Source organism: Tricharina praecox (assembly GCF_024521635.1).
Source record: "Tricharina praecox strain CBS 144465 chromosome Unknown BZA05scaffold_12, whole genome shotgun sequence".
In the NCBI taxonomy this organism is placed as follows: Eukaryota; Fungi; Ascomycota; class Pezizomycetes; order Pezizales; family Pyronemataceae; genus Tricharina; species Tricharina praecox.
The window spans coordinates 118488-133934 of record NW_026250414.1 but is presented as its reverse complement, the minus strand read 5'-3'; the positions used below and the strand labels follow the sequence as shown (position 1 = coordinate 133934).

The following is a 15447-nucleotide window of genomic DNA, read 5'->3' as shown; positions in this document are numbered from 1 at the left end:
CATACACTTGAAGAGGGGGGGAGAGACGGCGACGAGCCTGCTTGGCAGCGCGGACATAACCGTATATTCTTCAGGGCTCTTCCATGAAAGATTTCAACCACTCACGGACACCACCCAGCCGCCATGCACCTACTCTCTGATCCACTTTCACGTGCTGTGTATCTCTCCCCCGTGTGCTAGGATATATGTTCCTGTGGGATGGGGGGGAGCTCTGAGGTCCTCCTCCTTTTCCCGCCTCTTGAAGTCCGAAATCTCCCGCTATCAGCGGACCGGACCAGCTGAGCAATTCCTATGGCCCTCGCCACTGCTGATCCGGTGGCGGAAGAGCCCTCCTCTCTCACTCCCGCGTGAGTCGGCTGGACGACATTCTCTCGACTCTTGCCATCAATCCTCAGAGACGTTTGCACCAATCTTGCTTTCTTGCGGCCGTTTTTGCTCCAGTTATTGTGCTCCTCTCCCACTTCGGTCATGCAAGCAAGTCTCAGTCTCAGGATTAACGAGCGTATCGTTCGTACGGAAAGAGCTGTCATTGCCATGCCTGCACGCCGCCAATTTCTGCCTCATCGGATAGTGGAGTACATAACCAACTACCCACATCCGTCCAGAACTCTGTGGATGAGTGAGTACATAGCACCGACTCGACGTTGCTCAATCGGTATCTGTATGGTATGAATAAGTCTGCACTCAAACGTATCCGACGGGGGGCAGGCGGGTGGAAGGGGAGGGGAGACTCCAAGTCGAATTCCCTCCTTCTCCTCCTCGTCCTCCTGCTCCTTCCTCAATGGGTGTCGAGGGGGGAGGGGGAATCTCCAACCATCCATCCAGAGCGGGCGTTCTCCTCGATTCGACGAGCGTGACAGCGCATGCAGTACCTAACCCACGCACCACCGCGTTAGACGCTGTTTGACAGGTAAGTAAGTAAGTACCTACCCTATAAGCCAGGCCATGTAGGTATCGTGCAAGACTCGGCTCGACATGCGGTCGGCACCTCCCGCTCGGCTCTGCTTCCTGGTTCTCAACCCACGACGGACTTTCCGTTTACTAATAACGGGGGCGGGGGCGGGGGCCCCGGCCTTGTCCTGTCCCCGGCCCTATCCCGGCGCCGACCGAACTGTCGGATCGGACGGCCCGTCGCTCCCCCTCCACAGGTGCGATTCGCGGAGCTGCCGATTGCGGCCACTGACTGTAGGTAAGTAGAGTAGGTAGTCGTAGTAATCGTGCACAGACGAACCCATAGGCAAGTAAGTAAGAAGTATGTACTTGCTCAGGTGATGTACACGTCGCTACGTGCACCGAGCAGGCGCCACCCCCCCAATCATGTCCGAGAGGATCAGATAACTGCGTCCGTCTCATCTCGTCTCGTGGCGCCTCGATCGATAATGGCACGGTATGATAGATGGATATGTGCCGTGCATACATACCTCCGCTGCAAAGCGGGTCTCTCTTTTCCACGCTAAGCAAGTAAAGTCTGTAGTCTGTGTAGGTATTTATACCGCGTGACGGCTTGCAAGTTGCAAATAGCTTTTTTTTGCGCGCTGATGTGTACGGTACGTGACTTTGAGCACGCATGTTTTTGCATTTTTTGCTGACCGTGCATCTCGACTCTCGATGCTGCTTTCTCGCGTTTTGACTCTTGCCAATGCCATGTTCTTGTTTTAGAGTTCTTCTGCTTGTAGCGGTACGTGTACTTATGGGGTTATGTATAGTACCTACTCGCTCGATGCGCACCAACAACTCGGTAGTTAGGGAGTGCTGGGCTGGGCTAACTAATCGCAAGTGGAGCAGATCCACATAGTCTGGATGTGACATGCCGGCACTCCGACTAGGGTATATCGCATCCATCCATCGCCCATGGGCCATCAGCCCCGCACATCAGCCCACCCCCCACCCCACCGCCTCATGAGTCAGTACCGCACGCACCGTATTGTATGTACCGCAGGCACCGCACGAACGGGGAGTTGATTTTTTCGTATGTAGTGACGCCATCCCGCGCACGGCGGTAAATCGCACCAGTGCCTGCTGTGCTGGACTCGATCCTCCAAGATTCGGGAGGAGCGTAGGCCACGGATAGCCTCGAGGGGGCATCATGGGGGAGGCCATCATTGGGAGGGGATGTGGGAAATCACAGATTCCTGACAGGCTTGGGTGGGCCGCACTCTTCCTTCTTCCCTGCGACGATGTTCGGCAAATGACAGGTAAGTTAAGTTGTAACCAAGTACTTAGTAGCGGATCCCCGTCGCCGCGCCAATGCACTGAAAAACATGAACCAGATCGTTCCGACGCCAGTCACTTTTTCCATCGCGCGCTGTAGCATATATGTGGGTTGGTTGGTGGGTGCGTGGGTGGGTGGACGGCTGCACTGCAGCTTCCATGCCATGCCGTTACTAGTGAGCATGAATGAACAATCACCCTCTGCTGGCTGCTGCCGCTGCTAAGATAGACGGTCATCCGAGATAGCTAACGAGCACATAAGCATCTCTGGAACATGGAGCGAACTGAGACAGCGTGCGGCAGCTCTATCCAACTCACAGAATGCTTGGTTAGTTGGCGCGGTCTGGTTTGGTCTGGTCGATTGTTCTTACGGGATAGGCCATGTTTCTGTTGGAGGCTAGAGTCAGTAAGAAGAAGTAAAAGATGTAAGTAATATTAGGTTAGGAGGTATGTAGCCGAGGGGGGGGGGGGGGGGGGGGGGTGAGAAGTTACCTATTTCTTACTTGAGTGGGGAGGAGAGAGAGGGGGAAGGTGATAGGAGGTTGCAAGTGACCAACCAAGGATCGCTGCTGAGGATTTTGCTTCTTCTTGCCGTCCGTCCCTTCGCTTCCCTTCCCATTCAGATCACCCTTCCTCCGATTGATCTCGAACAACCACGCTAAAGCAGAGTAATCCTCACCCATTTGGACTCTGTTGTTCCCCTTCGAGCCCGGCGCGGTCAGGACGTGTTTGTTGGCGGCAAGATTCCTCACCCTCCAAGCATCCGCACAAGTTGGCCCGGCAAACGCGTCTTGCATCGGGCACGTGTTCGTCCTTCTGCGGTGGATATCCGCACAGCACTGCAGCGCTGCAGCGCATGATGCACCCGTCCGTTGCGACCACCATTTTTGCGAGTTTCGCCAATGCCTCTCCAGGCCGGGAAGCGGATCGAGAGGAGGAGAACACACAAGGAGAGAGACGAGGTAGAGGTTGATCGTCTATTCTGTAGGCGATGAGAGAGAGAGAGAGGAGGTAGAGGTTGACCGTCTATTCTGTAGATGATGATCAAGCAAGAGGAAGAAGAAGAGAAGAAGAAGACCCCGCCATGCCAGCCAACGTTGATGCCCACTACATACTAACCACATCCGTTTCCTCCCGCCGACAGAGTCCTCGTTCACTTGCTCCTCTCGCCGACGGCTCCTTCATCGCTCCGTCACACCGCCGCCGCCGTCGTCGTCTCCACGAATTTACCATCACGACCTGCGGCAGGATTTTCATCCTCCTGTTCCCCGTGGCTGCCCCCGCTGTACGGCCCATGGCAAAGTGCAAGATGGCAATTCCCTCACGGAAGGGTGCATCACATGTAAATATGCATACACTGGACCCCATTCCACACACCCCATTTCCTCCCTTCCTTTCCGTTTATCTTTTCCCCCGGGCCCCTCCAATTCCTTTATGAGTGTGCCATCTCAACTCTCGAGTTTCGCGTCGCCTCTCGCGTGGGATATATTTCCGTATGTATATCCCAAGAGTACTCTAGAGTCTACGTGTGTGAACGCCGCAGGCCGCAGGCCGTAGCTGCTGCTCGGTCGAACACGGCGAGCACAAGTATTGTACCGTACTGTACAAAAAGTGTGTTTTTCTTTTCTTTTTCCTTCTTTTTTCATTCTTCGCCAGGGCAATCTTACTTTTTATAACTGACCGCTGTCGTTACCCGAATGTCTCTCTTTCTCTCTTTCTCTCTTTCCCATCATCTCTCTCTCTCGTCTCGCCCCTACTCTACTCTACTCTACATACCCGCCCCGTCCCTCCCCGTCCCTCCCCGTCCCTCCCCGTCCCTCGCCACCCCTGGCCAGCCAGCGACCAGTCCAGTCGAGTCCAGTCCAACCTCCACTCCACTCTTGTATGTATTTTCTGTAGTCCGGATATTACTGGCTGGCTGGGGTGGTGGTGGGAAGGGGTTAGACAAGTAGATCAGGGACAAAATTACCGCTTCGATGTGCACTTGTCCGTTCCGGGCGCCCTGTCGCGACCTGTCGCGTCCTGGCGCGACCGAATCGGGAGCCAGAGAGTGGTTGAGACATCCGCTTTTGGACGGTCGATGTGTTGGGACTTGCGCCTACCTGGGGGGGGGGGGGCACTGGGTAAACTACTGGGTACACTGGGTACACTGGGTAAACTACTGGACTACTGGGTAGGATGGATAGGATGGGTAAGGTGGCTGCGGAATCGGGATGCGCATTTGCATTTGCCCATGCTCCTCCACGGGCAAGGGACGGCTAGTGGTGGTGCGGCGGTGCGGCGGCGAGGCGGCGAGGCGGCGAGGCGAGGTGAGGCGGCGGGTGATCTCGACATGGTGGACACTGGAGACGTCGATGGTCATAATACTTGCTAAGTATACACCAGCACTTGCTCCTACACACCGGACGGCGGCGGGAACCCCGCTACTATTCTATCGGCTTACGTGACCAGGAAATGTACTCATGTAAATCCCCGTAGGCCGTGGCGCCCACTGGGAATTCCCTTCCATTCCATTCCTCGCACCAGTGACCACCCAGGTCCCACCGTCCCACACTGGCAGCTGCCCACTGCAGGACGGTTGAAGTGTGGTTTCTGAAACTAGCACGTACATATCATACGTGAGTTAAAAAAAAAAGTGCCTACATCCTCCACCGCAGTACTCGCACAGCAGGCAGGAGAGACATCAAGCAAAGCAAGCAAGAAATTCCAGAGCCTGCCCCCTCCACTGCCCCCTCCACCGCCCAATCCTGTCCAATCCAATCCAATCGCCTCCCTCAGCTGCAGCGGCCACTGGGGTTTAACTCGCCTGGCCTCGTCTCGCATATAGCCGAAGCGAACACGCGGGACGTTTGTGATTATGCCGCCGATGCTGCTGCTCCTGCTGCTGTTGGCTGTTGGCTGCTGGCTGCGCAGCGAGCGTTGACGATCCGAAAACTGAGCTCACAACGTTGAATGGGAAAGCGATGGTGGGTTTTAAGATTAAAGTTATCTAGAAGCTGGAAGTTATTTGTACATCCGTACGGTGATGTTTGTGGTTTCCTCACGGCGGCGTCGTGGCGTCGTGGCTATTCCTTCTCTCTTTTCTTTCTTTTTTTCTTTCTCAAAGTCACATAACCATAACTAAACCCACCAGCCACGACCGCCTGGATCGTTCGATCAGATATCTCTGTAGGTGAGGTCGCACGGATGTGGAGCGGAGGAGAAAGATTGTAGGAAGATATCGGGATCCTTCCGGCCGGGCGGCGGGGACCCAGTCTCCCATCTGGATGGATTTCTTTCGAAACTTTTTCGAAACATGAAAAGTGTTCCTCTTCTCTTCTGTCCTCTCCTCTCCCTTCCCCCGCCCCGCCCCTCCTCCGAGGAATGCTGGTGCTGGTGCTGGTGCTGGTGCTGGTGCAAGAAGAAACTCGGGAATGTCTTGTTTTTGTTTTTGTTTTTGTTTTTTGTTTTGTTTTGTTTTGTTTTGTTTTGTTTTGTCTTGTCTGGGCTCCTGTATGATATGTCTACTCTGGTTGATCCGGGGAATATCTCTTCTGGATCAAAATGTCAAAGGACAAACGATAATGGGTATGAGATAGCCATGCCGCTGTGTAGTGGAGTTCGTTAGATACCGATACCGATACCGGTATCGATATCGATATCTACACCAGTGTTGATTACGGCCGGGGTCACTCGTCACTCGTCACTCGTTCATCTTTCCCCACATCACCAGCATGAATAAATAAACTGCCTATCTGCCTGCCTGCCAGGTGCCTGTCTACCTGCCGGCCAGCCTAATGACCCCCACGTCCTCGGCAGAGCAGTACTGGCAGTACCACTACCACCAGCAGGAGTAGTAGCAGTAGTAGTACTCCAGTACTCGGGTAAGTCCAACGGGCGAACGGCGGCGTCAGTGCTGGAAATAGATCATCAAGGAGACAGTTGAGACAGTGGAGTTCCTGGGGCTCCGGACTCCGGCTCCGGCTCAGACTCGGGCTCCGAGTGTGTTGAAGCCTGACCTGGAGGCTGGGGGCTGGCACTGGACACTGGAGAGTGGTAAGCATCCAGGACTAGTGACTACGGGACTTACTTAACGAACGAACTAGCGATGATTGGCTGCCTTCCGAGGAGTCGAGGACTACTCTATTCTATTAGTGGTATTGTGCTGTGTGGTAACTTCTCTGTTCCGCCTTTTTGTTTTGTTTTTCTTTGTTCGGTACGGTTCTCCAAGAGAGTGAGAGAGGGACTCGGGAGTCGGTGTGCACACGACCATACCAAATCCCCCTACATCATATCATACACCGCTAGGTAGTATTCTAGTTAGTGTGGTTCTATGGTTAGTCTAGTTGTTAGTGGAAAGCGGGTAGTTTAGTTTAGATGCTCTAGTTAGAGTCAACTCTACTAGTCCCCTAATGATAAGAGGTTTGAGAGTGCTTTTTCTCGTTTCTTTTGTTTCGGGCGGTGTTTCTTTCCTTTTTTTGGTTTCTTTTCTTTTCTTTTGTGTTGATTTTGTTTTATTTTTGGTTTTTCCTTCCAGAGCTGGAGCGATCTCCCGAACTCACCTGGGTTCCCCACCCCCCATCGATATTGTTGTCTCCATCCCGGCCCGCCATAATCGTCAGCAGGCTCGCTGCTGCTGATGGTATACTAGGAAGCCGGAGGCCAATGATCATTCGGACCTTGCGAGAGAGAGAGCGAGAGAGAGAGGTTTCGTTCCGATCCAACAGGAATAGGTAACAACAACAATGATAACTAACAAGAATAACAACAACCACAACAGCACAACAACCAAAATAACAACAAAACAACAACAAAACAACAACAACCGCTGCTGCGACAACTGCAGCGGGAGAGGCGTGCATTATCCGTTCGTGCTGGAAGGCAGCTATGTATGTCTGTATGTAGGAAATAGTTCAACTGCCAGCCTGCCTGCATGCCTGCGTACCGTACCCCGCAGTCTCGGTGGTGTCTGAGAGCACACTCAAAGAGGCTTGAGAGCTTCCTACCTACCCGCGCGAAGTGAAGTGAGTAGAGTCTCAGACTGGCTCTGGGCTACGTAGTAGGTACTAGTTACTACGGTCCGAACCGGGACGGAGGAAAAAGCAACGAGCGGCGCCGGTGAGACGCCCGGGGGCAGACATCATCAGGCGAGGGCGAGGCCGATACTCACTAATAACTGCACACTTTCGACGACCGGCGTGGCAGAGCGACATCACGCCGCCGCCGCCGCCGCCGCCGCCGCCGAAAACGGAGACAGGCTGGCAGCTGGCTGGCTGGCTGGCCTCCGATATTCGCCGTGCCTTCGGGCTGGTGCTGGTGCTTCTGGTGCCAGGGCTGCGGTGCACAACTGCTGCTGCTGCTGCTGGGGGGTCCACTTTTTGACCAGCATCCACTCTACCAGCATCCATTCTACTAGCAGCAGCCACGACCTTGGTGCTACATACATGCTCAATGCTCTCCCCCTTCCAACGGTATAGCAGCAAACGGGCTGTACTAGCTTCTGCCACTGCTGCTGCCACTGCTGCTGCTGCAGTGACGGTCGGTCATGCTAACTTTCCCCAATGCTCACCTCATCCTGAATCCTGATAATCGTCCTAGTCTTAGTCTTCGTCCTCGTCCTCGTCTTCATCCTCATCCCCTTCTCCTTCTCCTTCTCCTTCTCCTTCTCCTTCTCCTTCTCCAGCTCCTCCGTCTCCTTCCCCTTCCCCTTCTCATACCCCCCTCCCCCGTGTGCATCAATCCCCTCCCGTGGCCGTAGAACCAGACATCGATCCTTCTTCTCGTCATCATCCCGTCCGACACTTGTACCACGCTCGACGACGACCACCGACGCCTGATTAATACAGACTAAGGGGGTACAAGTTCTGGATCCTCCAGATTGAAATCAGGATTGCCAGGCCCGCACCTGCAATCCCGCCTCCCGCTTTCTCCCATGGCCACCACACCCTTCACCACCACCAACACAACCACCACCACCACCAGCAATAATCAGCATGGCTTCAGTACCCACAGAGGGCACGTTACGTCAAGCGCCACAGCGGCTGGGCGTCCAATGAGTCTAACCTCGTCCTCGTCCAATCCCGTGCATACGTTTGCTACGCAGCCCTCTTCCCCTTCGCGTTCGATGTCTCTGCTCGCCAACGTTAATCTTTCGCCATATCCTACTCACCCTCCTCCTTCTCCTCCTTCTCCTGCTCCTGCCTCTCCGTCTTCCTCTCCTCCGTCGCCAGCATGCCCTGCAGCTCATCTTTCCCTCAACCTTGCCGAAGATCCCAATGCACGGTATCGAGGCGGATCGCCTTGGTCCCCTCCCCATCAGGAAGCCGTCGTAAAAATGTCGCCCGTTGTTGAATGCATGGGTTCGGTAGCACAGATACAGGAAGGCTATAAGGACGGTCGGTTGGACCAGTCCGTCGCCGCCGATGAGTATCAGCAGTCAGTAGAGAGAGAGTACCCAATCCGATATTCAAAGAGACCCAGACACACGCACCTCCTGCACACCACTGCTACCACCACTACTACCACCCAAGGGAACCGTGGATTATTCTACAGTAGTGCCACTGAGCCCGGTACCCTCATCCCAACGCCCGCCGCCGCACCACACCACCGCCAGCTGCATCGACGCCAGCAGCACCAGCACATCCACATCCGCTATCAGCAGCAGCAGCAGCAGTCGATCAGCAATAGTAGCCGCAACGGCACCAAACACTTCCCACTGCCGCTACTAGCCTCCGTGCCTTCGTCCACTCGATCCACTACCACCACCACTCCCAATCCCACCACCCCCTCGAGAATTCCACCCTCACCCCCAATAGACTACTACCTTGAATCATCTTCAACCGCCATCACGACGAAACCAAAAGCAACCCCCTTTCACCGTGATCCCTTAGCCATCACCGTCCAGAAACGAGTCCACCGTCGACAAAGCCGGGATCTCTCTTCGGTGCGTCGATCTCTCGTCAACGAGCTGCGGCCGTTCAAAAGCATGGAAGACTGTCACCACCGTGCGTCCCAGCATCGTCTACTCTCCGAGTCTTCCTTGACACCAGGCGAGCTGGAAGAAATCATTCGCGAAGCTGGCACGACCCAGAACAACGATCTCTCTCACATGATTGTCACCACCGCCACCTCCAATACTCCCCGGTATTGTGGTAGCAACGGTGCGGGGGCGCACCACCACAACCACCAGCACCAGCACCACGACAACGGCAATAACGACAACAACAACCCGCACCACTATATGAACGATGGTTTATCTGCCGACGGCCTGCACACGCAATATGCCTTCAACACGGGAATCGCATCGAGATCACACAGCATGTCCTCATCCCTCCACAGCAATACGATCCACGAAACCTCCACCGAGGCCAACACTGCTGAGCAGTACGCCGTTCGACGGAGCAGCGACCCAACCGAGGCCGTCTTCGTCCAACAGTCGCGGCACTCTTCCTTCTCGCACCCCGTCGACGAGTACGATCACCACCGAGCGGCGGCATGGGCGCAAGCGTTCCCTCCCGAACATGGCATCGCCGAAGTGGCCCCCGCGCTTTCGACCACCGACACCGTTGCGGCGGAGGCGGTAGTAGCGGCGCATTGGTGGGGTGCCGCAACTGCAGCTGCAACGGCAGAAGAGGAACACAAAGCGAGGGTGGAAGCTAGCGCCGAAGAATGGGCACGACATGAGCAAGCCTCCTCCACTCACGTCCTTGCATCGCAATATAGTGCGACGCCACACACGCCGGCAGCTTCATCGTTTGGCCGCGGCGACTCCGCGGAGCCATACATCAAAACCCGACAATCCTCGATTGTGTATGCCCATCAGCCGCCCTCGCCTGGCGAGGAATACGTGCGCACCGTGCAACACCTCAAGTCGTCGCCTGCAGCGCCTTCGCCGCCGGAATCCCCCGGCTTCCGGTTCGACTTTGGGTACAATCAGCAGCCGTGGCTGACTTACCCCCAATTTCACCAGCGCCAGTCCTCAATTCCGCCAACTCCCCCCTCTCGACCACCGTCGACATCTAACGCTAACAACTACAATCACAACGACACGGCCGTCGTTGCCGCTGCTACAGCTGCCCTCGCCGCCACAAAGACGTCTAAATCAAAGGCGCGGGCATCCCGACCGCCATCAGCACGCAAGACCAGCAGCTCATCCATTCGCACCTCGTTGAAACAGCCGCAGCTCCCTCCGACCGATGTGTCGGGCGAGAGGAGTTTCGTCAACTTTACGCCAAACGATGCGAGCCGAATACTGAGTGGCGTGGCGCCTAGCGGCAGCAGCAAGACCAAGGCAAGACGAGAGCGCGAAGCGATGGAGAAGCGGCGGAAGCTGAGCGAGGTTGCGACGACGGCGATACTAGCGGTCGGCGGCGATACTAGTGTACTCGCCAAGGTCGATCTCCTGTAACGACCGCCCATTAGGAACCTAGCAGCTGCATACCATGTCTCAGCCTGAAATGTCCCACACCCCACCACCACTACCACCCCTGGACTACATTACATGGCCGGTATTTATTTTCCACCTGGGATTTTTTTTGTATTTTTTTCCCACCACCACCACATGAGGAAGTGAGGAGGCGGCGGCGCGAGATGAGATGGATGGAAGTTTGAAAGCAAGGAGAGAGACCGGACGGCTACGGATCTTGGTTACACCTGTTACCGTGTGTGTGTGTGTGTGTGTGTGTGTGTGTTCATTAGAGGGTTTTTGCTAAGGGGGAGTAAGGTCTTGTCTTGTCTTGTCTTGTCTGTTCTGTTCTGTTCTGTTCTGTTTTGTTTTGTTTTGTTTTATTTTGTTTTGTTTTGTTTTGTTTGTTTTGTTTGTTTGTTTGTTTCTTCTAATCCCTTGTTTGTTGCCTGCTTGCCTCCTTGTTTTTTTAATTCTGGTTTTTTTTGATTCGTTGTTAATTTCGGATATACGTACATATTTTTTTTTCTCGTCGGTGATTCCATTTTTTTCTTTCACCCTCTGTCTCTCTCTCTCTTTTCTCGCTAAAAATCGGGTTTTCTTGAGTTTTTTATTTAATCGGGGCCTGGAATGATTTCATTTTCTCTCTCGCATGTTATTTTCGGTTCCTACTTCTTACCTGGTCTTGGTTCTTGGTCTTGGTGGCGGTCATCTGTATTTGATTTTGATATTTGATATTTTGTTTGATTTTATTTGGGCTCCTACCTACTGCAATGCACGCGTTTGCTTTTTTGGCTACCGTTTTTGTGCCCTTCACTTCGCATCGGGCTTTCAACTTGCCTATTTCCGGTCCCACCTTCCCGGGGGCAGAGGGAGGGGGGCGAGGACGGGGAGGACAAGGGAGGGTTTCTTTATTTCAGCTTGTTGAAGGTGGGAGGTGGGCTTGGTGGGGTGTTTTGTGCACTTTTGTTTGGATTTGTATGCAACGTTTTTTGTTCGCTTGTTTATTTTTATGGATGGGGTGGATTGGGCTCGGATGGGTTGATTTTACAACACGAAAAGCAATGTGTTTTTATTCAGTTGTTTTTCTTTCGGTTTTTGGATGGATGGGATGGATGGATGGGATGGCTGGGCGGATGGTATGGATATGGATGGGAGCAGGCGGATGGGATGGTTTGGCGAGGGCGGGCGGGTGAGATATGGACTGGACTCTACAGTGTACAAGCACAGAAAGACAGGAATTTTGCGTTGCCTTTCGTTATCTTACCGCGGCGGGGACTGGGGGGGGGGGGGGGGGGGGGGGGGGGGGGCGGGGCAGGGGGTGTTTTCTTTCTGAGCACTGAGTACTGAACAGCTGTTTTGTTTTGTTACGTCTTGGGATCTAATCAGGTTTTTTTTTTATCTGCGGTTTTTTTGTTTAGCGAATGGGTGGGCTGCCGGTGGGCAGTGGGCGGTGGGCGGGTGGGGAGGGTGGGGATGGAGGGGAGGAAGGGCTTGAGGGAGGGCGTGAGGGCTTGGGGAGGGAGGGAGGGGAGGGCGTGAGGTAAAAACGGGGCGTGGACTTGGGCGTGGGCGGGAGGGTGCCTTCTTGCGACATATTGGGTGTGAATTTCTGGATTGGATTTCGGTTGGGGGTTGGGGGTTGGGAGGGGGGGATAAATGGAAATGGAAATGGGAAATGGGGAATGGGAAATATGGAACTCTGTAAACAAATGTATAATGAAAAGTATAATGAAAGGGTTAAAATAATGATTTTGCAATACAATGCTGCTCACAGTGCTTGGCCGTAAGGCAAGGCAAGGCAAGGATCGGCTTGTGCTGGATTTTGTGCTGGATTGTGCTGGATTGTGCTGGATTTGATTGTGCTGTAAATGGAAATTGAAATGGAGTTGGAGTTGGTGATTGGAAACTTGACCGACTAATTCGGATTTACTGTATAGACTATGAGGACTACACAAGAGACCTTTTCTCGCCAGATCTGCCATTTCAATGTCCATGTATATACATGGACTCATTCGCCAAACGTTTTTGTCGGGACGGGACAGAATGGACAGCAATCCGCGAGTCGAATCGAGTGAGAAACCGTGCTAACTTCTTTGGCCAAGAGGCATGTGGTGAATGGCCGGTCAGTCCCAGTGGACTCAACAGTCCATGCTCACTAGTAGAGGAGGGAGGGAGTGAGCACATGCAAATGCAATTGCCAAGTTCGAGCTTCGAAGACACTGATCACTGATCAACGGAAGCTAGTTAGAACTTGGCGGCGGGGCTCGCGGAGCTCGCGAGCTACATACAAAGGCTAGGCTAGACTTTTCACGGTATCGTAAGTTCGTAACTCCCAAGACTCGTAAGGAATGCCGGTTTACCACGGCCACGGCCGCGGTGCCGACGACGACAACGACGACGGGGTTTGCCGTAGCACTGGGGCAGCAGTAGCAGCAGTGGGGCCGCAGCAGATGGGCGGCGGGGATGGGGGATGGGGGATGGGGTGGGCTGAGAGGGCTGAGAGGGGGGTGGACTGTTGAGGGCGCCGAGACTTAGCTATTACGGTGGGCTGAGGAGCCTGAGCTTAGGAGGAGGCTGCTGCGCGCCAGCCTCGCCTGCTGTGCGGCGCGGAGTTGGCCACGGCCACCTATGTATGATGCAGCGATGACGCCGGTCGCCGCTCGTCCTTGGGCCATCTGCCCTTGCTTTGCGGAGTCCGCCCCCCACCACCCACCCACCCACTCACGCACTGCACCCCCTCATATTCTAGCGGTGCACTGTCCGTACCCGCGCCCCTCACCCTGGCCGGCAGCGAAACGGACAATGAACATGAACTCGGACGGGGGATGGGGAGGAAGAGTGAACGGGGGAGAGGAGTGAGGGGCGGTTTCACCATTGGGCCTTTTTTTCCATCCTTCCACCCTTCCACCCTTCCACGTGGCGCGGCGCGGTCGTACGGTTGGCCCTTGGGTGGGGGTGAGGGTGAGGGTGAGGAATTACATGTATACGGCTGGTGCTTTTTCTCATTACTGGCCTGACCAGAGTGGGCCTGGGGTTAGGAACAGGTCCCTGATTTGCTCGCCTTGTTTGCTCGTGACGGAACGGCTTTTTCTTCGCCTACATGGATGGGGGTGATCTGCTTGCCACCGCCATGATGAGACAAGAGACATGAGACAAGAGACAAAGAGGCGTCTTGACTCTAGAAAGTTGACTCTTGACCCTTGGCTCTTGGGAGGATGAGTAGCGTATGTAACGTAGCGTAGCGGGTGAGTGCGTGATATGAAGCATAACTGCGAGTACCTATGCACATATGCCATATTATGAGTTGCTATTGTGCCTGGATCGAGGTGGATTGTGGGAGGGTGGATGGGAGGCAGCGTAGTACAGTGCGGTAAAGGACTCGTACATTCATACGGGGCCAGACAACTGTACCTATCTGGAGCTGAGAGTTCGTGAGCTATAGTTACAGGAATCGTTCAGGTTCGATCCCGTTCGGCGCCATCTCCATACCGTCTCCCAGGGGCCAGCACGAAAGGAAAAGGAAAAGCAAAAAGGCGTTTCATTGCGGGTGAGGTAGTCACAGTTCCCGCCATGTCAGGTATGTAGGTGTGGAAAGACATAAAGACAGAAAGACATGAAGACAGAAAGACACGACGAGATGATCCGGAGGGCGTACTCCGAATCGAATGGGCGAAACCGGGAATACGACGCCGATCAGGTTCCCCGTCTCCCCCATAGCGTTTCCTGTTTCCTGTCCTGTTGTCTGTACCTACCCGTACCGACACCCGTGTATCACGAACGTCGACAGGGTTACATATAATTCGGACAATCGATCGAGCGAGCCGAGACGGGAACGGGATGCCGCCGGCTGGCTGGCTGAGACGGGTAGGATCCTGTTTCGTACGATACGATACAAGGTGTAGCTTTCCGAGATGAAGCAGTGCTCCTTCCCTTCCCTTCCCTGCTCCTGTTCCTGTTCCTGCTCGTTGACCCTCCGGACGGAAAAAAGGGTGGGTGCATATGCTCCGTCCCGCTGACCAGCTCTATCCTCATCCTCCCCATAAAGAGTCGAGACGGGTAGTGGGCTATGCACCTGCGACGCGACTTGCAAGGAGAACGAATGACCTGGCCCGGGTAAGGATCGTGGACGACGAGAGTGCTTGAATTCCCCGGCTCGGCTCGACCTCGCTGTACTCTACATGCACAGCGCAGGCACCCGAGGCACCCGCCCGCCCGTAACGCATGAAACATAGATGATAGATCTGGCCCATCACCGGTCGGTAAGCAACCACGGCTGGCAGCCTAGCTAGCCTCCATGGACTGTGGCGGCGGCGTAAGCGGTGGATAACACCATCGAGTTGGTGAGCCCATACCCACGGCTATGTGCCATGTAATTCTACATCTTCCTCTGCACGATGCCACGAGACGCGTCCGAGTGGTCGTGGTCGTGGTCGTGGAGGTCCCTGACGACAATTCGTGCGCTTGACGATCTGCCTAATTAGTCCGGAGGCGGTCAGATACGGTACGGTACCGGTGCTATGCCATATGGGAGGTGGGTTTCGGAAGCTGCACGTACCTATGCGAGGTTCGATCGCAGGGTGGAGCAATCGAAACGGTGATTCTTCGGTGCGTGTGTATGTACATACTCTCCGTAGGATCCCGACTATCGTATCGTGGTGGGGCATATCTGGTATGATACGGCCGATAAGAGCAGAGCTCGCAGAACGGGACAGAGTGACTGAGAAACGTGTGCACAGAATATGCATATCAAGGGCCCCATGGCCATGCAGGATACCTATCGAGAACACGGGGTTTTTGGTCCGGCAAGCGGGAAAGATCCTGGGACCTTTTTCGTTCTGCTCTGGGCGTGG

At 54.6% G+C, this 15447-nt stretch overlaps 3 protein-coding genes across 3 annotated transcripts; all 3 read left to right on the top strand.

The window, feature by feature from the left end:
• The first annotated feature begins 2970 nt into the window (after positions 1-2970).
• On the top strand, positions 2971-3779 carry BZA05DRAFT_44053 (uncharacterized protein). The gene is made up of 2 exons (XM_051486602.1): positions 2971-3179; positions 3249-3779. The coding sequence occupies exons 1-2, from the start codon at positions 3068-3070 to the stop codon at positions 3647-3649; spliced, it is 513 nt and encodes a 170-aa protein (XP_051339311.1). The 5' UTR covers positions 2971-3067; the 3' UTR covers positions 3650-3779.
• Positions 3780-8314: 4535 nt separating this feature from the next.
• BZA05DRAFT_397855 (uncharacterized protein) lies at positions 8315-10903 on the top strand (the record flags this gene model as incomplete). Its single annotated transcript, XM_051483657.1, has 1 exon — positions 8315-10903. The coding sequence occupies one exon, from the start codon at positions 8315-8317 to the stop codon at positions 10595-10597; it is 2283 nt and encodes a 760-aa protein (XP_051339310.1). The 3' UTR covers positions 10598-10903.
• Positions 10904-10906: 3 nt separating this feature from the next.
• On the top strand, positions 10907-11830 carry BZA05DRAFT_397851 (uncharacterized protein). Its single transcript, XM_051483656.1, has one exon. The coding sequence runs from the start codon at positions 11368-11370 to the stop codon at positions 11788-11790; it is 423 nt and encodes a 140-aa protein (XP_051339309.1). The 5' UTR covers positions 10907-11367; the 3' UTR covers positions 11791-11830.
• Positions 11831-15447: the final 3617 nt, after the last annotated feature.